Source organism: Suillus discolor, assembly GCF_016758755.1.
Source record: "Suillus discolor strain FC423 chromosome Unknown F5147scaffold_29, whole genome shotgun sequence".
Taxonomy (NCBI): Eukaryota; Fungi; Basidiomycota; class Agaricomycetes; order Boletales; family Suillaceae; genus Suillus; species Suillus discolor.
The window spans coordinates 459,813-482,809 of NW_024541276.1; the positions used below are offsets into that span (position 1 = coordinate 459,813).

Here is a 22,997-nt window from a genome sequence, read left to right on the forward strand (position 1 = left end):
AGTCTATATGCGGGTGATAGTGACGCTACTCTGGCGTGGGCCTTGTCTAGTGCTGTGACTCTATGGGGGCCGTAGGGCGTGGCAGGCGCAATGGTTGGTTGAGGAAGAAAAGAAAGAAAAGAATCACAAGCCTCAAGAAGCCTTAATTCACAGCGAGGGTCGAACTCACAGGATCATTGATGCTTGTTACCAGGCGCAGAGCTGTCTTTGAGAACCTTGACAGAAATTGAATACATGTGGTCATCGAGACTGAGACAGTACTGAGTGCGCAGAGACTGATGCCAGCCTCCGAAGGGCGCTGCGAGTGGAGACCTGGAAGGACGCTGAGGATCGTTATGTGCTCCTGATACAAACATTAATGCATTACTTGCCAGGATCATGTAGATGCGGATGCGGTGAATGTGCAAAACTCGATGAGTCCGTGGTGGTGTCAGGCGACTTTAAACTCCGCCACCCGCAGACTTGACCCAGACCGACTGGTTGCGAGACCGACCTGCTACATAGATCCATGTCGTCATCTTGCCGGTTGATGCGAGTTGCCATGGCTAATGTAGATAAATACAATTGGATTCTCCAGACCTACTCTTTCAAATCCATTCTTCCCAACGAGTTACGAGTCCTTCAGAGAGTGTAAAATGTTTTATATCTACCAGCGCCTTCGGTCTGTGTTTGAGATGGTATGATATTATCGGTTTCAAACGGTGCTAACTCTGTACACGCACACAGTATCCAACGAGCAGACAGCAACTATTGGCACAGAACACGGTATCAACCCGACTCGAGCCACAGCAGAGGAATTGATCGTCACCTCTCGGATTCACTGACCAGTGATTAATATGGAACATCGTAGGATTTCAGTTCATGATTTTCCGCAAGCTGCTACATATACCCGTCAGCAAGAAGTTATAGGTGTAATTGAGCGTCCAGTAGTTGCCAACTTGTTCTCTAGTCAACTTCACTCAAGATGGTTCTGGGCCGTTATAAAAGACCAGCCTATTGGCAATGGTGACGAGTATATTCTGCTACATATATTCATACATTACTTCCCTTCAGATAAACGAAGATGGATTCATCAGTTATTCTCCATGGTCGAGAAACCAACATCTACGCTCGCCCTCATGCGATCGCCGTAACGAATTGTCAAGGAAAGGATCCTACGACAGAAATTTTGAAGTAGTGCAATATCAGCATCATTAATTTTACAGTCAAAAAGACCCTTACCATTGTCCAATGACCGCAAAGACAGCCGCGATGATGTCCGTCCACGCAACACCCATACGCTCGATCGATGGAACGATAACAGCAGTGGCAGCAGACATAATGAGCGACCGACTCGCCCTGACAGGTAAAAGGTACATGAACTTGTTCAGGTTAGATAGTCACAATATCATGGAGACTAACATGCAAGCAGCTGTGGCCTCTGCGCTTCGAGAATGCATTACGTCCACATTATAAGTGTTGATAGGATTCAAGACTAAATCGACCTATAAAATCAATGAATTGCTTTGTGCACGGAACGAGGGTTCTAGCTGGCAGGACTTACCCCCACTCCATTCGCATAGAGGCATAATATATTCAGCGCAAGGCCGATCGGGCCCCCAATATACGTCGTGATCAGCCCTGACGCGCCAACAGACAATGGGACAATGAAACCTCCGATCCACGCTGCTCTCAAGCGGTCTTCGGGACACCACGCTCCTCTGCGCTTCTCCCGCCATCTTCGGACTATAGTGTCCGATAGGCGGCCAGCAATCAGAGCTCCGGCTGTCAAAGATTGTGTTAGTGCACTTGCGAGTACAATACTCCGCACCTACTGAAGCTTCCCAGTCCGTTTGGGAGGAAAAACGCGCCGATGATGGCCTCGTTCGTGATTCCATACCGGACGCCCTACACCGCGATCAGGATGCGAGATAAAAGACGATTGACAGCTTACAATAGTATACGCTAGCGGTACGAGGATAACTAATTTTTTTTGTGAGATTGCACTGCACGATTGGTAACAAGTAACAACACACCATAGTTAGTGTTGGTTATTATAGTCGACACAAGCATCTACCTCTCACATAAAATTAAGAGTTTGTACTAGCACATGATATATGCACTCACAACCGCGAACAGGTTCGGACTGCGAAGCAACCAAAGACTGCTTAGAGGGTTAATCCATGCGATATGGATCGATCTTCTGGATGGCAGTTTGTCGACGCCCAATGTGCCGGGATGGGTCGTCTCAGGAAACGAGAGGTATATGAAAAGCATCTCGAGTAATCCCCATGCAGCAATGGAATAGTGTAAATTGCGCCAGGACCAATACTGTGTCGCCGCACCTGTTCAAAGTCGCTAGAGCCAGCAGCCACAAACATCCAGAATAGATTTACCTCCAACAAACGGGGCAACAGCGTACCCGATTATTGTGACCTGGGATAGCAATGTCAGTACAAAACTAGAAAAACCATTCAATCATCATGATCCTTACACTAACGAATGCCCCGATAGCAGTCCCCCTCTCCTCCAATTTATAGATGTCACCAATGACGCCAGCCCCCAACGACAACGCCCCAGAGCATCCAAACATCTGCACGAATCGCCAGAATAGCAGACTCTGAAATGAAGCGGACAGGGCGACACCACAGCTCCCAACGCATAGAAACGGCATTCCCCATAGATATATCGGTCGGCGTCCGTCTGTAAGACTGAGCTTAGAAAACTCCCACGAGTACAAGAAAAACCGTGTATGCACGCACAGAAAGACGAATAAGTAGACCAAATCAACTCTCCAATGGCATTAGCAAAGATCGATAGGCTGAAAGCCAAGCTGGGAAAACAGGTTGATCGCTGCTGCATATCATATGTGCATATAATACACACCTGACGACGGCATCCGTTACGTCGAGATCTTTAGCTATCTGAGGGATGGAAGGCACGAACGTCACTTGGACGAACACTAACCAGTGTCCGTCAGTATCACGTCGACAGTATACCGTGACCTTAACTCCCAGTACTCACTAGCCAATAATCCCACAAAGGACACGTGAAAGAGAATCCACCTCTTTTGATGTGGCACGAATCTGTCATAGATAGCTTCATGCGCGGTGGGCACCAGCATAGGGCTGTCTTCTGAGTCTGAAGCCATCGTGAATCGTGTGCTGAAGTCTCGTGGATAGCACGGAAGATATTAATATCAACAATGTACCTCGATCGTGCAAGGTCCGATCGATCGCCAAGTGACCAAAATAAGCTCTACTTCCGCTACGGGAATTTCCGACCAATGTGGTTTCGTTTAATGAGTGTTACGAGGATCATCAATCTACTGATCATCATCCTTCTATCCATACATCAATGCAAATGGCCTGAGATCCAGCAGCAATTCACTGTTATCATGCACCCCAAACTATGCGAGTCAACGATAATTGTTCCAGAGCGGAAAAAGGAAAGAAAAATACATGAGATGTATGTTACTAATTAATACAAAATTGTGACGCCAAGAACCGAACGAAAGCAAGAGCACACCTTCGCTATAAAAAACCCATATGGATGAACATCGTGGACACGGCAAGCAGCAAGGAGGGTATCGTTACCGTGGCCGTGAGGAACCTTTATTTGCCTCTGCCACATTGTCCAGTTGCGCACTCCGTTTTTGAGCGAGTTCGTTCTGGCGTTCTAGACTCCTGTCAAGCCAAATCGTCAGCACAAGACCTTGGATATGAAAAGAGGAAAGGGAGGGGAGGAAAAGGTCAACAAACACAAACCTCATCTGATTTTCCAACTCCAACACCCTCTCCTTCGCCCCTTGCCTCTCCCTCTTATACTTCTCCTCCCCCGCTTTCAACCTTGTCTCATACTCCTTCACCCTCGCCTCCCATTTCTGATCAGCCGTAGTCGTCTTTTGGTTTATGTTCGAAATCTTCTCTTCGCTTAGGAGGAGCTGGTTTTGAACTACCACTAGGCGTTTCTCAGCATTTACTGCGCGGGAAAGGAGCGTCTTTGTTTCTTGGGAGTCGCCTTGGGTTGGTCGTCGGGATGTCACCAGTTGTGAGGTTAATTCTGCGTTAGTGGCCTTTGCAGATGAGAGTAAGAGTATCAATCGAAGTCAACGTAAAATCAAAAACACTCATAAAAACACTCACCTTCAACCCCTCAATCTCCCCTTCCTTTGCAGTGAACTTCCGTCTCCATGTAGCCTTTGCCTCACCATACGCCTTTACGCTCGACTCAAACTTATCGATCTGTTTCCACCGCACATCAAGCTGCCTCCGCATCTCACCAAGCTTCTCAGTGAATTTCCCTTCTGCATCTTTGACGCGCTTTTCAAAGTCGAGTTGGATCTGGGATAGAGCTTTGAGCCGTGTGATGAGGTTGTCGTGGAAGACGCTGAAATTGGTGAAGGGCTTCGTTTCTGCTTGATTGCCTTTCTTCTGCGACATAATATGTTTTTGTGAGTGAGTGACGCGTGTTAGAGAGTAACGGAAGAACTTACGGGAGTTTTATCCACGCCGAGGATCTTATCCATGTATTGATATATCGTAAGCAGCAATGTATTTCGCTCCGTAAGCTGATCACGATACTGATTCTCAGCACTCAATAACGTCCGCTGGTCTTTAGACAACCGCGTCTCCAGCTCATTCATTCTCGTCCTATACCCAAATGACTCTGCCTCAGCTGTCTTGAGACTGCTCTGCGCACTGTCAAGCTTCTCTGAGAGACTGAGACGCGCTTGAGTTTGGGTGCTGAGCTGTGTGGTGAGCTGTTGTACTTCGAGCTGCAGTTTATGAATCAGATCTTCACGATCACGAGTTGTACCCTCTCGGTCGCCGACATCTTTCCTCGTACGAGATAGTTCGTCCTCTAAACGGTCGACATCACGTTTCAGCCTGTCGACTTCTAGCTGCAACGAGAACCGCGCGGTCGTATGGGTCTCTCCGAGCTCTTTGGACCGTTGTTCCATATCCCGAAGTGCGTTTTGGACGGCTTCGAGGTCGCCTTGGCGTTGCGAGAGAAGGGACTGCGTGCGTGTGAGGTCATCGAGGGTGCTGCGCAGTGCAGAGTCTTTGTCTTCGAGTGCACGGCGTTCGCGTCGGAGCTCAGACTCGTGCGTCTTCTCGACATCGTCGAACTCGCGCTCAAGACTCTCCCGGGCTTCCTGTTCGCGTTTCACTTGAGTTACTAGGTCTTCGATGTGCCCTGCTAGTTCTTCCTGACGGGCTCGGTGTGCGTGCATGTCTTGAAGAGATTGGTCGTAGAGTTCTTGGATGTCTTGGAGTTGTGATTTCAGTCCTGAGACTTTCTGTTGTAATATGTGAGCTTTTGAATTTCGAGTCAGTGATGAAAATGGATGTACATCTTTGAGCGCGGATGCGAGTGCCTCTAGTGTTTCACGCTCGACTGCGTCCTCCTCTCTCTGACGTTCGTGATCCTCAGCCATGCGATCTGCGTCTTCCTCGAGTGCATATACTTGCTTTCCGAGTTGCTCAATCTCCTCGTTCGCAGCGCGGAGCTCGGCATCTTTCTCCTCTGCCTCTTGTTCGAGATGTGCGAGTGTGGCTTCGAACTTGGCATGCAGGTCGTTGGTATTGGCTTCGAGCTCTGTGATATTGAGGCGGAGTTCTCTTGCTTCGTTTTCGCGTTCTGCAAGGACCTATGTGATAGTGAGAGACAGAAGACAAATAGGACAATGAAACAAACATCTCTGAGTTCTTCAACCTGACTCCTGGCCTCTTCGACTTCACCCCTCCACTCCTCCTCGACGACATCAACGACGCGATCATGTTCCTGGATTAAATCGTCTATCTCCTTGTTCTTGAGCTCCAATTCGTCCTCCTTCTGTTGTAGCTCGATAGTGGCGGCAGCAAGTTTATCCCGAATTGAGTTGAGATCGTCCTCCACAGCCTCACGTTCCTCTATCTCCTCAAGTATTTGAGCCCGACTCTCGCTCCTCTCAATGCTTTCCGCTTCTCTCCGTCGTTGCAAATCCTCAACCTCCAGTTGTAACCGATCAGCATGGTCAACAAGTGCCTCATTCTCCTCCTCGCGTGCAATGAGAAGTTGATCGCGCTGCTCGAGCTCATGACGAAGTTCCTCATTCTCAGCACGCAGATCCTCGATTTTCCGTGCATAACTGGGATCTATGGAGTCGTCCTCACTGCGCTCAATGATAACCTGGGCCTTCCTCAACTCCCTGATCTCGTGCTCGCGCTCTTGAAGCTGCATCTCAAGATCGCGTTCCCGCTCGTGTAGCTGTGTCTCCAAGTCGCGTTCGCGTTCATGCAGCCGCGACTCCAGATCATGGTCGCGCGTCGAGCCACGCTGAAGACGCTCCAACTCGCGCTCAAGCTCCAAGACGAGTTTCTTCAGTTTCTTGATCTCAAGACCGCGTTGCTGGACCTCGATCTTGAGGTTGATGTTCTGTTTGAGAGCAGCATCGATCTGGTCAGGTGCAAGCTGCGCAAGACGCTCCTCGAGGAAATGAACGCGTAGTTTGATGTTAAAGTTTTCTTTTTTGAGAGAGTCGATGTGCTGTTGTGTAGGTTAGTTTAGATAGAGTCAGTGGGCGGCGGTGTTTAGTTTACCTTTTCTTGGTCTCTTAGAGATAAAGCAGCGCCTTTTCCTCCTGGTGCGCTTTGTCTTGGACGTCGTGCGCGTGGAAGGGGTGTGTCTGGGCCATCACCGTTGCTGGGGGCGGGTGATGAAATTGACGGGACACGGAGTGGTCTGCCGGGTGTACTGGGACCTGATACGAATGAACCGAGGGACAGATCCGGGTGAGTACCAGCAGAGATGTCTGCACCGTTTGGAACGGAAGACATGCACGTTGGGAGCACGGGGGGAGGGGCCTGATTACTAAGCAAAGACCATTCGTCCTTTATAGAAAAATGGGCTACGGTACCGTACTACCGACTCACGGACTCACGAATTCACTGATGATTGTATGCTGTCATTTTCGCATTGCACTAAGATGAGCTGATAGTATATGGCGCACAGTCCACTCCAACAAAATGGCTCATGCAGATCTCACAGGTGTAAGCAACTGTATGGTATGGAAATCACATCTTCATTTCCTCTTAGAGCAATGTACTCATCAATAGTGACGGAAGAACTCTTCTAGCAGACTATGGATTTTTGACTTACATGTTCTGACCTAACCTGGATCTCTCACATCGGGAGTAACGTACGATGGGCTGCTCCTGAGCTTTTCGAAGTTTCGGATGGCCGGTCTAATTTTTTCCAATTTTCCCAAATTTGACATACTTTGGTCTAGGTTTGCATCGGAGGGTTTTCCTGATGTTGAAGCTCTCGTACGTAAGTGCGACATTTCTTCGGAGTTGGGACTTTAGGTAGAGAATTGTGGTTAGCTGTGATGCTTCCACTAGACATGGCTGTTGCTGGCTGTGGTGGTGATTGTGCCCAGGAAGAATTTGTGAACTTTAAATGCGGGTGTAAGGAACAAAAGGCTTGATCGGCTCGAATCGGTCGTCCACATGGTTTGAAAGCCGATCCAAACTTCCAAATTTATTCTGTCGATGTCGATCATCGTCAGTTTCACCGACACACGTTCACTCTCAAAGCTTACATTCGACAATTGAGACACTCGCAAGTGCACTATATAGCGAGTCTTAGAACTCAGGGCGTATCAGGAAAATGCCAGAATGCAAGTTTGACTCCTGGCATCATGCCAATTCATACCGATAGTACAAGAAGCATCAATGATCATACCATTAATGCGACATGGTGTCGGCATAGATGGCCAAATATATTATTTATTCATTCCAACGTACCGTACGAATGTAACTGAGACATATATGCAACAATGATGCATCAATGGGTGGTGCCGGTGATTATACACTGCGCATTGTTTGTTTGCAAGATCTGCGTGCTCGAACAATTTGAATGATTTACTGGCACTGATGGCCATTTTAAATATCCACTTATCTCCAAGTCTCTAAGAGAGCCAGACCAAAGCAATCCTATTCATCAACATACACATAAACGACAGAAGCAGACACGAGACGTAGTACTAGTACACATATGCGAGAACATTTCCAATAGCTCAGTGCTGACTTTGAACACTGCAAGGTCACTGTGGTACCTAACTAACCGGCGATTGGGGCGAGATTAGAAAGACGAATTAATTCCCACTGCTGGCGGGCAGTTCCTTCGTCGTAATTCTCGATTTTCACCTTGTGGACGTGATGAGCAAAAGGCTCGGAAAAAAATATTCATCAACTTACTGCATTGTTGGTCGAACTCGGAATGGACAGCACCAGGTTCGCGCTCCCGAGAGTGTAGTGCATACTGTATATGCCAGTCGTCAAATTAGCAAGAATAGGTTCCTGGGTGCTGGTCGGATTCTCACGTATAAGTATTGTCGTCGCGTGCAACAAGGTCGATGATGAACGCCTGCTTGGTATAAACGACTGGTACATCCGAATCCTGTCCACGTCTGCGTCAACCAACAAGCAAATAAATGAATGCAGGCCGATCCAGCATACCTCGCTCGCAGTAGCAAAGAATCCATTTCCATTGTTGCCGCTGTCGACGGTCTGAATGGTGACAGTCTTGTTGGGGGACCCTGGCTCGTTCTGCCTCTTGATCACCCACTAGTAGACGTGATGTGTGCAATGAGAATCGGTCACAAGATGGGTGCGAACGCGAATAGATACCTTTTGGGCCGTGTTGTTATCTGATGGATAGCCTTGAATTGGGGTGCCTTCAGTGGTGTTGTTGGCCGTGAGATCGAGCATGAGGTTTCTGCCAACGTTTCTGATAGAATACACTCCGTCGTTGGTGAAAGGCATTGTATAAGATGTAGGTCGCTAGTAGGATGATGATTCGACAATGTAATGAGAAATTGACAAAGAAAAGATCTTAGAATGCTGAGCTTTTATGCTGAGCATCCTCAGCTGTTTGCGACGAATGGGGCCAAGATGGTGCGGCGAACTTGAAAACAGAGAAATAATGGTGACAGAAGTCAAGAATCTGGGTGATAAGACTGCGCGCGACAATACTAATTCGGTGCTTTGAATTTGCGTACCATTCTTTCCAAATACTACTAGTAGTCGAAGGTCTCCGCATCAGCGCTGTTATTATCATAGCCTGAATTCAATTGAATAAGAAAGCATAACAGGGGCCAACGGAGATTAAAGACAGGGACTAGCGGCGGATATTCGAAGTTCTTGTGAGTCAATTTTTTCTGACTTCTTGATCAGGAGGTGGGCTATAGGTGTCACGCGCCAGTCATATACGGCCTTTCGAAGACCATGTGCGTGATGAGCCGAACAAGTACTACATGAAGAAATCCAGTAAATTCTTGAAATGCTGGATTGCTTAATGAGCTGGAAGCGAAATGATCCTTGGCTTAAGACCGGCGTGACAGCCCAACGCTCAGGCTGATGCTAGACATATAAATATTTATGATGAGCTGCATGGTGGACCTAGTTAAGTTGTGTTATAAGGTACGCAGCCACTTACCTGCATTTACGATGACGTCGATGTACATGTTGTTGACGACTCAAGGAGAGAACACCGACTGCAGTTCTCGGGACTTTATTATGTAATATTCCTGACAGTTTCCTTTGATCACATCAAACTTGCTTCGAAACTTCTTGGAAGTACCTTTTAGGCAGGTCACGACTCTCCAGGACCATCATCAGATACACCGCTCGGTCACATTGCAGTGACACCCTCCGAGTCTGCCCACAGCACTCCTTGACCTGTTGCGAATATTCTCCCCATTTACTCCCTTCAAATTTCCTGGAAGTGGACTAAACTGCGCCAGGATAACCACAGTGAGCACCCAAGGCTGCACAATCTCTCCTTCTGTGTCCTCCCTCGGCCGCGCTTTCTTGCACTAGTACTAGTATGTTCATGTGATTTTGACAGGCTGTCATAAGCCAACCTGGATCTAAGTTAGATGTCATCCAGATTTCCACTGAAAGGTTCTGATATTGAGAATATCTTGGGACACTCTGGCCCAGGACAAGTGTGTCGCAGACTGAGTACCTAGTAGGTCCCTGTCAGCCGCTCAGCTGACTCTGGTCGAACGTTCATTAATGATGGCATCGAGAAATGGAAGGGCAAATCTGGTATGCCTGATCCCTACAGCCGAATTTGATGTTAGGCGTAGCCCCTGTGCTCGAACATTATGATGTCATCATAGCCAAGGCGCTGATGCATCAAGCTAGACGAAGAAGATTAATATTATGGCAAGTACTGTGGGGGTACATGCGAAGACGGCCGGGATCATCCATGATCATCAGGAGCGAACAGACTCGGAGCCTAGGTAATGCATGTGGGAGCAGAGTATGATGCATCATACGTAAGTACATTCGTTCGCTTGAGAATGATGCTATCAATAGTCGTAGGTTCGCAAAACTCTGCTACAATTTTCTTTTCGTTGCAGTACTGAATGCGTCCTACATCAAAGTTTTGAAAGTGCAGTGTACATTTGCCCATTGGCGAAGCCTAGAACTTTTAAAGAGTCTTACATAATAATCTACTAAATACTATATTTAGAAAGAATTTTCGGTAACTATAGAAGTTAGATCTAAACTTAGCTAGGTTTGTGCGGGAGGTTTTCCCTGATAGGCTAGTCTATTGAGCGTGATCTGATAGGCATTCTCAGGGCCTGCCAAAGTGGATTGCCTAGCCAAACCTGGTCAGCATGATGGGCCACTTTCAGGTATCTTGTGCTCAGATAATTCAGATTTTTCCGACATATCGAGTCCTCACCACTTTCTCGGCTGAGGGTGCCGATGTGCTTCAAACACGCATACACCATACTGGGGGAAGCGCTATATCTACATATTATAACCATTTCGTACAATTCCAACTCTCGAAACTACCTCAACAAACCTTTCAAGCAACATGCCTATATTCACAGGCGAGACGCCTCAGCTCCACTCCAAACCGGAACATTGTAATGATGTTGGAAACCGTACTAATGAGGGTGAACCAGTGGGTCCTTGGCGATTATGCAGAAGTACTAGTACACCAGTTTATAACTACAGACAACAGTGACAACGATAACGAAAGAACTCGAAGGTATTACAAACTCAATTATTCTAGCAGGCTCACGTGACATACGGCGCATTAGCCGCTCTCAAAGATTTGAGATGCTTGTTGAATTTATCCCACCTCATATCTATGCTTAGAACTTGATCGACACAAGGGAGCCAGGCGGAAATAATGCGAGCGAGAGTTTCTGCATCTGCTATTTCAGTCTCCGATGTCTCCAATTCCAATGATCGTAGGGAGGTATGTTGTATTGGCTCGGAATCAGGATCAACGTCGATAGTTGCAATATTGATTGGAACTCGTAGTGTATGCAATTGCGGACACAGACTGAGCACTGCGAATAATCCACGGGGGGAGACTTCGGAAGAAGAAAGATGGTCGTCTAAGTAGTCGATTTTCAGAGTGCGGATGTGCGGCCAACTAGACATAGCTTGCAAGAGCACGTTATTGTCTAGGTAGATGGAGGAATCAGAAAACATGAGCTGCAGGGTTCGGAGCTGTGTAAAGCAAAGCAAATGCGGAATTGGTGTCAAAAACTCATGGTTTTGGGGTGCCACGAATCTGATTTCAAGAGAAGAGATGAAGATTTCTTCTAAAGTCCGACACGCTTCGCAGTGGGACAGAGCATGAAAGAGTTGCTCGGCCTCTTCTGAAGACAGATAGTTGGCTTCAAACTCGAACTCTTTTAGCGAGGGAAATTGTGAGTGTTGCATGACTGTGATGATGTCTGCAGCATTGCACACCTGTAGAAAGGAAAGGCTCGTGATGTTAAGGAATGATAAATTCACGATATCTCGGTTTGACAGCGAAGAAGGGCCATTATACCCTTGATCAATTTCCAATGTAGGGAGGTGGGAGAGATGCTTCCATGTTGCCCAGTCGACCATTGGACAATACAGAGTTACAAGCCGCGTGCACCAATGAATCCTATCGGATAGCAGGGACAGTTCATTTGCTGTGCTGTCATCATCGTACATTAGAGGAGTGTAGATGCATAAATGCTCCAGAGCAATGCAACGTGTGACAAAAGGTTGCAGACCTTCGTCGATGCTCAATAGATGACATCGGTGCAGCATGTGAGGCAGAAAGAGATTCAAATATGTGGTGGAAAAACTTAATGACTTCAGCCTCGGAAATACGCATGCCTCGGCGGGGATGACAGATAGAAGGTGTGGATGATCAGATTGTATGTCCAATGTGCGTATACGGGAGGAGTGACGCAGAAATTGATGGACCTCATGGGCAGATAATGGCTCGACATCTTCCGCCCAGGGCTCGTTCCACTATTATGTAGACGCTCGGTGAGCCGAAAACAAACAAACAAAGCGTAATAAAGTCGTACACTGACCCTTGTACGACTATGATGATATATCAGTGGATGTAGCCTCGCTACACAGCCTAGCAGTGGTTCTAACTCATGGATTTCAATCCACAACAAATCCATCGCAGGCTCATGGAAGATTTTGCATGTCCTTGCAAGCGCTGCAAGCAATTTCTGGGTCGATGTTATTTGAGTATATGGTATTGTGTTCACATAGGCGAATATCTCCAGGAGGACTTCGGGAACAAGTAAAGCCTGATGCATCACTGGTGACTGGGGTACGGTAGAGTCATTCAGAATTTCAAAACTAGGTTTCATAAAAACATTGCCTGCGTGGGACCAATATCTAACTTATCTCCATCTGATTAGGATATACGACACCGCCACTTGGGAGCAGATCGCACAAAGCATGTCACCACCATCTCCTTGTCTCAGAACAACCGCCTCCTTGCAAGTGCATCTTATGATAAAACAGCGCGTCTATGGAATCTTGACACCAACCTCCCAGTTGGACCACCCCTCCAGCATGAAAACGTTTTGTGGTCCGTAGCTCTTTCCCCTGATGCAGAGGTGCTAGTTACTGCCGAGGACACGACCGCGTACACTTGGGACGTTCACACCATCCTCAAAGAAGCTGGCCTTGAGGACCTACTTTCTATTGGTTCCAATGTTGTCACGGTAAGTGTCAACATATCCATATCACCCGCTCTCTCTGACAATGTCTGTTGTTAGGCACCAGAGAGACGGGAACAGGAACAGACAGCACCTCAAGATGATGATTCAGGAATACAGCACACACCCCGCTCTTCGCTCAGTGACAGGTCATTTTTGGAAGTACGTGCCGAGTTTGCAATCTTTCTCATTCATTATAACAGTAATATTCTAGCTGCGATGTCCTGGCCAATTTGACAATATAGATGAACTCCCGCCAATGCTTTTTCACGGCATGGAAGCCCCTCAGCCCTCCTCAATGGATAGTTTACACCCAAATTCCTCTGCAAATGCATTCCTCGCTCGCCTTTTCTCGCTCCTCCGCCGCTTTCTACCCGTCAATGACGAAACGACTGAACTTCCGCAACCTTCACGGCCTTTGGCGGTCCATCTACATGCACTCCTCGCTCGTCTGTCCTTACTCATTCACCGCTTTTCACCTGAAAGTGATGCACCAAATGAACTTCAGCAACCCTCGGGCCTCCACGTCTTCCCGGTTAGATCCACACGTGTTCCTGGCTCGCCTTTCCTCACTTTTTCCCCGATCTCAACTCAATACCGACGAAGAAGTCGAACATCGTCCAACAATGCCTTCGAGTTCATCTCCAGATGGAAGGTTCATCAGCCGGCTGTCCTCATTCTTCCGCTCTCAACCCCATACCAACGAAGAAGCTGAACATCATCCCACAGTGGCTTCAAGTTCACGTCCAGATGTGAGGCTCATCAGCCGGCTATCCTCGCTCTTCCACTCTCAAGCCCACACCAACGGAGAAGCCGAACATCATCCCACAATGGCTTCGAGTTCACGTCTAGGTGCGAGGCTCGTTAACCAGCTGTCTTCACTCTTCCGCTCTCAACCATACACCAATGAACAAACAGAACTTTCGCAACGCCCAAGTCGTCCTCATGTTGTCGACGTGGCTGCAGTGCGGGACAAGCAGGTATGGCTCTCCTCGGTGCATTTACAATTGCTGTGGTTTAGTGATATCCGTTCAGAGTTTGGTTGTTGCTCGGGGCCAAATTTTAGGAAAGCAAAACGAGCATACGAGCAACAAACCAAATCCCACGCCCAAGCTCAGGCGTCATCATCGGGCACTCAGCCTGCCCATGCTTCAACGTTAGCGACACCTTCTGTTCCAGGTACTAACACCATCACAATAGGTGCAGCAACCCCACAGTCACCACCCATCCCATGGTGGAGTCAAATCGTGCTATTTCTCTGCTGTGCATCTCCACCACATGCCAATAGTCACTGATACAATTAGCGAGTTGCAGCATTTTCACTTTGCTTCTAGAGATTCCGCACCTATGTCTCTTTCCTTATATCTTTCCAGTACACCATCAATCTCGTTTCCTCGTTATGAGCCTCGTGCAATGCACCGGACACGATAATACTAATTTTCTGTGGCAAGGACGCTGTACTTCTCAACAGTTCTTGATGGGTATCATATTCTGCCCAAAAGAGCGTAACAACTCTTCAAAGGGGTCGCTGTTGGCTAGGCTGCAGTGTGGTAACTTGAAGTTCCAGTGCTACATGGTTGCAGACTGGGTTATTGGTAGTGGTAAGTATGAACACCTAAGGATCATGATGAAAACTTGTATATTATCCACTTTCGTTAACGTTTGTTCTCTCGCGTGTACAGGCATTGATTTACGGAAATATGTACTGCACTACATGATATATGATACACCGACGAAATGGCAATCTCTCTCCACAACCTAAACAAAATCAATAGTCGCTCATATCCTCGACATTGAGAGCAGGCCTCTCTTCTTTCCCGGAGGGACCTTTTTCGCGACAATGCCCTTATGGGCCATATGAAAGTCGAATTGCATGTCATTCATGCTGCTCGGAACCCCCCGCATGAATTCCTCGACCTCTAGAACTCGAGATCTGAGTGCCTCAATGTCACGGGCACGATGAGCGGATGAGGAAGGTTCCAGTTGTCTGCGTAATCTCAATCCCTTCCTGAGCAGCGCTCTGTAAACAGGACGGTGTTAGTTATTGTATGTCGCTGAGTAAGGGAGGACGGACGCTATCCCGCTTCTCTGTTTGCCCAACTCCTCAAGCTTTTCATGAGACTCCTTGTTGAGAAGGTGGCCTTTCGTCTTCGCTATGGCCGCGCGAGTCAGAGTAATGCCTCGTTCCAAGCACACCAGGAGGTGAGGCAATGGTCCAAGGAAAAGGAAGGTATAATAACCTGAACGCCATTCAGAGGACTGCGTCTCTTTCAGGCATGTCATGAACATCGCATCAATTTCGGTGTTAACTGCACGGCTCGAGCGGCGTCTGACGTAACGACGGTATGCTTTCTGAATTTTGCAAGCCGCCTCTTCCTCCTCCACCGATGGTCCGTTGGTGCGTAGCGACTCGTCAAGATCAGGTGCGAGCAACGTCGCCGCCACATCCCAAGTCTCCCACGCATCACGAGTCTCGGTATCAGCATTCGCCGTGACATCCTCTTCCCCTTCTTCTTCTCCTTCGAAATCTTGAGGTTGCGGTTCCGTTATCTCTTTCTCATCATGCTGCATGACCTCTAGTCGGTCCTTGCAATGTCCTACGCCAGGTACGAAGGCAGGGGCCTCTACTCTCGGGGTAGACTGTGCGATCACTGCGTACGATGAGAGGAGATGGGGGATCTCGATGGTCTTCTCGTATATGAGTCGTCGGACTATATAGACTCGTGTACGCTGGTTCATCGTTTTGTGGACAAGATGGACCAGGTTGCTCACTCCTTTGTTGTCGTCCAAAGCCAGGAGAGCTCGCAAGTAAACGTCTGAGGGTGGCGCCTGTTCTGGCAAGGGTGTCATGTACCTGACCACGACATCCACGAGTTTCCGATAGTTAGCTAGACGCCAGTTCGAAGGAGGGTTGTTGTGCAGAGAAAGAATGATCTTGTCCACTTTGTCTCTCACGAAGCGATTCCTGAAGTTATGAGCAACTAATGAACCCAATTCAGCAGCGAATGAGTATTTGAGAAGAAATAGTAGACGTACTAAGGCAGAGGACCCTGCAGCTGTAATACATGTGATCAGTATGCACATCGCCGATGAACAGATACTAAATTGGACTTACATCCGGGAAATGAAAATATTGCGAAGAATGGGCGTGAATCTCGTATGGTCCAGCCAAAGGAAATCTGTCTAATTGTAATCTAGGATCTCTGAAAAGTTGAGACACTCACCTATACTGGTTTCTATGCGCAATGCTTCAACCAGTCTCGCTATTTCATCCAGAAGCTTTCCCATCAAAAACAGCTTGGTGTCTTTCTCCGCAGTGAATTTGTGGGGAAACAGCAGCCAGTTACATGGAAGGACAACGTTATGAAGGGGAAACTTATTCAAGTCTGGGTCCATTCGGAACTTGATTACAAAAGCGCTGCAGATGTCCTCGATACAGTCGCACAACACCGAGAGGTTGACATATAAACGATTATCGAGGACATGTCTGAATTGCACTTAGTTCATTTCATATAGAGACAAGAAGAACGTGCTTACAGAATATACAGAATCCCCGATGAGATGCTGCTGCGGGTCGCTCCTTGGTAAGAATTGAGCAGGTCATGAACCATATAACGATTGTCCCCCTTGCGAAAGAGTCCCAATGGTCCGGAGATCGTACACTTTGCTCGAGAGATGTAGACAGGTGCGTCGTCCCTGTCAAAAGCAAAACTAAGACTGGTCATTCCCATCAATGCCGTCAAAAATTCAGCCTGGGTATGGGATGGGTCGAGCGAGTAGAAGAATTCGCGGATCCAGAGCTTCACCACTTTCATGCCATCCAGACGAAGAGGCATCAGGTTCATGTCAAGATCCGCAGGAGAACCTTGAATGAAGAAGGGTGGATTGATAGCCTCATAAAGATGCTTGAGCCAGTGCCTCATGCTGATAGAGTGATCAGTATGAGTACTCGATCATAAGCTACCTCCAGGCGTACCTTTTGCGTCGGTCAATTTTTGGGTGAGCGGAATACATGAATTGCAAGATCAGGATCTGCCAGATGTGGATGGCAACACGGTTGTTGTAATACTGGCGATCCAATTTCGATACTGCAACATGCTCTTGGGGACAGTTATCTCTTCGACATACTCCAGATATCAGGAATTGCAGACATTGCGAGAAAACAGGAGATTTGCAGCACATATCATCGATCTCCGATATTTTGTCTTCCAAGATCGTTCGAATGGATTGTTGTAGCAGCTGGGTGACGACTCTACGAGAAGCTGTGTACCCGGACGAATGTTCCGATACCCAAGTGATGCCCTGGCGGGTTTCCATTACATTGTTGTGGAGGAACGTTCCATCTGGTATGAGAAACTCATCACGGGACAACCGCACGATGGAGAATAGTCTCTGAATACCCCTATGCTCCATGGGGTCAGGGAAGGTCAAAATCAGATAGAGCAGTCGCGCATAGGCGTGAAATTGTTCAAGGAACCGTTGCATTTCATTGACCGCGAAAGTTCGAATATCTGTGGTTCGAGAGAATATATGGTCCAGGCAAAGGAGAGCTGCTGGCCTGTTATGTTTATAGAAGCCAAGCGCAAGATTTCTCAACGGCTCGTGATTTCCGCGCAAGATGTTCTGAAACATCGATATCTAGATGTTGATCAGCCCAGCTGGTCACTTTGAGACTGCTAATACGTACTAGATCACATGTGGCCGGCGTTAGTTTGTTCGTCTCTAGTTGATCAGCAAGAGCGATGAAATGCTGCATTGGCTCATCAGCAATGGATTTTACGGTGATTCTGAAGGAGCATTTGCGCCAGAAGTATTCCAATATAGTATCGGCCGCACGAATAGTAGAATCGACGTTGCTTTCGTCCTTGATGAATGCCCGGACAGCTTGCAAGGGTCTATTCTCTGATAAGTGGAGCTCTGCGGCCTCATAGTACCTTGAGTGAGATTCAAGTAATGATGCACGAGCGTAATCAAGATCATAGTCCTCTAGAAATTCAAGTTCCTCATCAAATGTGGAGAAGAGGGGCAAGGGAGCCCTGTGCAATTGCCATTAAATAAAAACATTGTGGAGAGTATAAGACTTGCCGAGTGTTCCTGCTGCAGTAAAACAGTCTGCACACAGTCCATAACTCCGTCTTGGTCTCGTCAGGTATATCCGTGCCATGGTCATGAAGGACATGGAGGGTCTTGTCAAACCGTCCAGCCTTGCGATATCTTTTCGCTGCTTGCTCGAGCTCTTGAGTATTTAAATAGGCCTCGGCAGCTTTAAGATCGTCTCCTGCTCGAACGTAGCAATCCGCTGAGTTGCGATAGTATTGGAGCTTCTGATTTCCTGTCGCGGTAGCCCCACAATCAGTAAAGGCATCGGCAGCCACGTTAAAAGCTCTTTTTTGGTCGCTGAGTGAGGCCACTCCGACACTAGAACGTGCAACATCTCGCAGTTGATGTGCTTCACAGACCTTCACTTCACGACGAAGGTTGGCACGTTCGAAGCAGTGGATAGCCTGCGAGTAGCGCTTATGAGAGAATAGTGAGCGCCCGAAGGATGCCCATTCTTCTGGAGTCGAGGAGACGGCTAGATGAGGGACATCTGTGCCGGGGATACAATTCTGGACCTGATTGCGAGACGTCCAGAACAGCTGAAAAGTAATCAGATCGAGTTACACCAACATGCTGCTCTAAGTGTACACGCATCGGGTCTGATTTATTAGATTTGTCGACGATCCACAAGTTCTTCCTTGCTCGAGTGATTCCCACATAAAGAAGTTTGAGCTAATAAAAGTAAGCCGGAGTTTGTTTCAAGGATCGGTGCCTACCTCGCTACAAACCCCGGCGTATTGCGCCTCGTCTCGATCGAAGTTCGGTACATATCTTTGACCATCTACCCCATCGAGAACTACGCGCCACCGTGACAGATCTACAGCAGAATCCTCGAAAAAGTTGTACAACAGCACCTGACCGAAATCAGACATCCATCAGGTAGCAAACTTAGCTTCTCACATCATCAAATTCCAGGCCTTTGACTTTGCTGTCATAAAGCGTTCTGCATAGAGATGTGAACATGAAAACACATAGCCTTAATACGACTCACATAATCAGTCCAATTTCACCAACTTGGTCTCGTAACTTCTGACGTGCCGCATCGTCACGCACGAGAATGCCTAGATACATTGTCAGTGTATGAATGAAACCTCCTATCAATTGCTTTACATTGCTGGGCTCCGAACTCAATGTGGCTACCGCTGGAAGAATTCTCAGGAGGACAGGAGGGGTATAGTCCAGGTTTGCTTACCTCTCCCCAAACAAGAACTGTTCATAACGAACGGTGTCTTTATCCCAACCACTGAAAAATACAGGCTTCAGCCCGTCAACCACTCCCTTTTCTGGCCGAAGATTGTCGATTGTGTTGGGCCAAAATTTTGTGATGAGCTCGACCACAGAACTTGCGCAATTAACAATTCCACCGTGCGATCTGTGGTTGATCGTCAATTGAAATATCGCAGGCTGACGAAGACATGCTCCAGCGGAATTGACCGAAATATTCTGCTGCTGCTTCAAGGTATCAATTCAGGCTCGACCTAAGTCGTTGTCTCACGGTAGAGAAACACTTTCAGATCATCAAACCTGAAGGAGCTCCCTGCAGAGATTGTCTGTGCGGTGTCCCCAGCCCAGAACAAACCGTCTGGATTCCTGCATAATCGCCTCAAAACTACAACAGAAAGTTCTAAAGTGATTTCTGTCAATGAAGAATGGAGTAACTACTTACAGAGTGCATCAATCAGAAGGATGTCTTGTACGTCGTCGACATACCTAGTGCAGGTGGTCGGAAGAAGGATGCATTGGTGGAAATAACACGTACAGATGATCAATCTGTTGGCCAGGAAACCTCTGGCTCTGCAAGACCTTGAGTATTGCATGCGTACTGTTTGGGCACATAACGTGACATTACGTGGGTGAGAAGGTGTGGTAGGTCGTACCGGTCTGCAGCATCATGATGACGTCGCTGCTTCTTGATTTTCGTATAACACTCGAAGATGTCATACAGAATTCCCCTCTGGTTCGCAAAATTTGGGTAAGAACAATGAGAAAGACGAATGTAGTTTGCGCGATCGAGAACTCCTTCAGGACAGGACAGTCCGTGTTCAGAGCCTTTAACGATCCCTGTAGGTATATCCAGGAATTGTCAGTGTCAAGATGATACAAATTAGTACTCACCCATGAATTCGCTGAAAACCAACCGCGGGTCTGATGGGGTAGTGTCAATACTTCGTTGTCATCGCAAGAGAAAATGACACTACTGAGATTCTTGGTGAGATTCCGCGGAAAATGAGGCCAGTATTGATTTGCGAATACATCATAGGTGACGAAGCAGTCATGCGCCTCAGCATCGTCAATATTGAAAAAAGGTCCTGCACTATCTCTCGTTTCGGGGACATCGTTACTTGAGATATCTGCCGCGATCATCTGTGCCAGCTACATAAACGATTAGCTTGGGAACTGTCCGGGCGACAGCTTGGGACGTACTCGATCGAAAGTCACAAAGAGGGGAAAGTGTTTATCCTCGAGTTCGCTGTATTTCATAGGTATATTCATCTGTGATTTGGGCAGGTCGTCGATATCAACAAGGCCTTCCTGAACACTTTGTGCCTTCATTTTTGCAAGTTCCTCCAGGGTATAGTCTGCTAACGCCAGAGATTCGAGAAACTTCGTGAAACACTCTTTCGCTCTTGTAGCGAGCACTCTGTATTTGGTGACGAAAATTTGGCGTGGCTTCGGCATGTCAACAGCACTCATTTCCCAAGCTCGCTGAATGCCGAGAATCTTAAATAGCATCGTCGTGGTTTTTCTAGTTGAGTGTGATTCACAAGCTACTCATATCAGGGGCAGGACACTTACCCCGTGCCTCTGCGACCCAAGATGTAACATGACGTGGTACATTCGACAATTTTTTGTTCTTGAGGTCTGAACCAACATCAATCAATAAATTCGTCTCATTGGGGCAGAACTCGCGTGAGCATAAAGACATCCTGTGCGTCTTGGTTTGTGATGAGATCTTTTGCAAAGATAAGAAGAGGTGGTGAGCCAACTACATGATCACTCACTATGCAGGAACACCTAAAATAAGAGGTTACCGAGTCAATATTTGCGTGGCCATAAACAGTATTTATAAGCTTACTTGCGAGAATGTGAAATATTTCTCCATACTAGAAAATTGTCAGATTGAAACCAATTTGTATAAGGATGGCAAAAATCCGTACACAAGCAAAGATTGAATCTATGGCATCGATCAATGGCCACATAAATGACAACTGAAAATACTCAACTCGGTCCATGTCCTTATCACTAAGATCAAGTGGGCTTGCTGAGAATTCAGGTTCAGGTTCAGATAGTGGGAATGACGCAGGCAGAATCGTGCTGTCTTTAGAAAGGACGGGCCTATTCCGAAAGATACACCTGTGCAAGCAATGATTCACTGAATTGCATCAAGACCCGAAAAAGGTCCTCACCTTCTATGATATTCTCTGCCCTTGCGTGCGAGATGGTTACCCAAGGCATCCCATACTTTGCCAAGTTGTACATGCGTATAAATGCCGTATACTTTGATTACTGGAGTTCATATGAGTGCTGATGACAGACGGATGTAATTGCGCTTGATAGTTTACCTTGTCTTTCGGACTGTTAAGACTACAGTCTCAGTATCATGCTCGATGTTGATGTAAAACGACGTACCTTTCCATCTTGGTCAGGGACACAATCGATCTGGTACTGTGAGAAAAGGTCGGTCGCCTCGCTCTAAACGACGTATGTGAAATTACACTTACCACTAATCGTAGGTCCTTTGTCATATTGGCATCGTAGATGGGTATGCCTGCATCCGGCCTATTAAGTTGCTTGTGATTATCATTTGAAAAATGGCCATTCGAAAGTTGTCTGTGGAAACGATGAGATCATTGCAACGAAATTCATCAGAAGACAGACTTGATCTTCTTGAAGATGATCTTGAATGTCTTCTGATCTGCTCTACGGAATTCACGCAATTTTTTGTAGGCCTCCGTAGATATGAGGATTTGCCATTCTCCGAACCCGTCCGCGTTGTCGAAGTAAAGCACAGCCTTCATAGACTGCACCATTTTGCACGCACTAGGTCGGTTTGTTGGGCTCTCGACATCAGAGGTTGACGAAACTTCAGGCGCAACATCTTCGGCAGACTTCCCAGCATTTTGGAGGAGTAAGGCTTTGATGTCGCCTGCTAATTCCGTCCTCCGGAGAAGCGAGAGGTAGAACTTACGGAGAGCTGTCAGCGGAAACGTCAAAAGTAGCGAATATACTCACCGAGAGAGCATTTTTCAGCTCTGCAAGAATGTGAGTAGACGATGATGCGGCAGCCTCGCTCGTGAGAGGCACGACCACACCAAGCTTCACGAAGAGCGATGTGTCGATGGCCGTATGACCTTTCAGGCGATTGCGCTTGTACATTTTCTGAGGCACCTTCTTCTTGACGAATCCGTTATCAGACTCTGCACCACTAATTTCCATAGTGTTCAGTGCGTAAAGTACAGGTAAAGCGCCCTCGATGAAGCCACTGTGATGACTGATGTCCTTTGAGACATCCATCGATAGAGACTCAGCTGGAAAAGCCAAAAAGTACGTAGACAGATTGTCTAGCATCGTTCTCGCCACAGATGTTGGATATTCTTGAGATTTCCTTGGAAAGTCTGTCATGATCTGTGAGATCATTGCCTCACGGCGATCCCAAACTGTTAGAGAGTCAGAGCTGATGACGCTCGAAGGAAGTTCATGAGATACCAGAAATAATATATGCAAAAACATAGGGTGATGACGACATATGTTTGACCGTAGCTTGTAATGCGGTTGCTCCCGAACTTGAAGTTGTGTCCAGATGACGCAAGGCGGTTCTGAGGCCTGCCTCGTTGACTATTCGATCTTTGGAGAGTAGGTCCAACATGGTGTGTTGAACAAGAGAAGCTTGTGATGA

At 47.3% G+C, this 22,997-nt stretch overlaps 8 protein-coding genes across 8 annotated transcripts; 1 reads left to right on the plus strand and 7 right to left on the minus strand.

The window, feature by feature from the left end:
• Positions 1-609: 609 nt before the first annotated feature.
• F5147DRAFT_761174 (major facilitator superfamily domain-containing protein) lies at positions 610-3,130 on the minus strand (the record flags this gene model as incomplete). Its single annotated transcript, XM_041440515.1, has 13 exons — positions 610-1,154; positions 1,222-1,338; positions 1,402-1,484; positions 1,544-1,764; positions 1,815-1,887; positions 1,934-1,962; positions 2,016-2,052; positions 2,107-2,324; positions 2,376-2,415; positions 2,474-2,682; positions 2,742-2,812; positions 2,866-2,941; positions 3,004-3,130. The coding sequence occupies 13 exons, from the start codon at positions 3,128-3,130 to the stop codon at positions 1,073-1,075; spliced, it is 1,383 nt and encodes a 460-aa protein (XP_041292655.1). The 3' UTR covers positions 610-1,072.
• Positions 3,131-3,297: 167 nt separating this feature from the next.
• F5147DRAFT_696529 (uncharacterized protein) lies at positions 3,298-6,819 on the minus strand. Its single transcript, XM_041437439.1, has 7 exons — positions 6,564-6,819; positions 5,680-6,510; positions 5,336-5,632; positions 4,475-5,281; positions 4,125-4,412; positions 3,747-4,054; positions 3,298-3,665 (listed from the first exon to the last, which is right to left on the minus strand). Exons 1-7 carry the CDS (start codon positions 6,798-6,800, stop codon positions 3,572-3,574), a joined length of 2,862 nt encoding a protein of 953 aa, XP_041292656.1. The 5' UTR covers positions 6,801-6,819; the 3' UTR covers positions 3,298-3,571.
• Positions 6,820-7,880: 1,061 nt separating this feature from the next.
• Positions 7,881-9,096, minus strand: F5147DRAFT_181649 (uncharacterized protein). Its single transcript, XM_041428441.1, has 5 exons — positions 8,655-9,096; positions 8,484-8,591; positions 8,348-8,424; positions 8,223-8,286; positions 7,881-8,171 (listed from the first exon to the last, which is right to left on the minus strand). Exons 1-5 carry the CDS (start codon positions 8,787-8,789, stop codon positions 8,085-8,087), a joined length of 471 nt encoding a protein of 156 aa, XP_041292657.1. The 5' UTR covers positions 8,790-9,096; the 3' UTR covers positions 7,881-8,084.
• A 1,967-nt stretch (positions 9,097-11,063) lies between these two features.
• F5147DRAFT_800576 (uncharacterized protein) lies at positions 11,064-11,894 on the minus strand (the record flags this gene model as incomplete). Its single annotated transcript, XM_041443264.1, has 1 exon — positions 11,064-11,894. One exon carries the CDS (start codon positions 11,892-11,894, stop codon positions 11,064-11,066), a length of 831 nt encoding a protein of 276 aa, XP_041292658.1.
• Positions 11,895-12,381: 487 nt separating this feature from the next.
• F5147DRAFT_696536 (uncharacterized protein) lies at positions 12,382-12,598 on the minus strand (the record flags this gene model as incomplete). The annotated part of the gene is made up of 1 exon (XM_041437440.1): positions 12,382-12,598. A coding segment is annotated over one exon (167 nt), but the record flags the coding sequence as incomplete, so codon positions are not given.
• A 302-nt stretch (positions 12,599-12,900) lies between these two features.
• On the plus strand, positions 12,901-14,179 carry F5147DRAFT_696538 (uncharacterized protein; the record flags this gene model as incomplete). The annotated part of the gene is made up of 6 exons (XM_041437441.1): positions 12,901-13,006; positions 13,061-13,137; positions 13,217-13,670; positions 13,751-13,752; positions 13,919-13,980; positions 14,036-14,179. Coding segments are annotated over exons 3-6 (580 nt in total), but the record flags the coding sequence as incomplete, so codon positions are not given.
• Positions 14,180-14,984: 805 nt separating this feature from the next.
• Positions 14,985-17,837, minus strand: F5147DRAFT_696542 (uncharacterized protein; the record flags this gene model as incomplete). Its single annotated transcript, XM_041437442.1, is given in 7 exon segments — positions 14,985-15,020; positions 15,038-15,981; positions 16,112-16,201; positions 16,225-16,487; positions 16,538-16,924; positions 16,977-17,638; positions 17,688-17,837. Coding segments are annotated over 6 exon segments (2,496 nt in total), but the record flags the coding sequence as incomplete, so codon positions are not given.
• A 281-nt stretch (positions 17,838-18,118) lies between these two features.
• F5147DRAFT_696546 (P-loop containing nucleoside triphosphate hydrolase protein) lies at positions 18,119-21,930 on the minus strand (the record flags this gene model as incomplete). Its single annotated transcript, XM_041437443.1, has 19 exons — positions 18,119-18,639; positions 18,689-18,772; positions 18,817-18,954; positions 19,001-19,043; positions 19,092-19,161; positions 19,211-19,242; positions 19,293-19,552; positions 19,609-19,758; positions 19,856-19,922; positions 19,978-20,161; positions 20,296-20,473; positions 20,525-20,868; positions 20,893-20,962; positions 21,177-21,204; positions 21,259-21,275; positions 21,325-21,454; positions 21,508-21,607; positions 21,727-21,766; positions 21,823-21,930. Coding segments are annotated over 19 exons (2,564 nt in total), but the record flags the coding sequence as incomplete, so codon positions are not given.
• Positions 21,931-22,997: the final 1,067 nt, after the last annotated feature.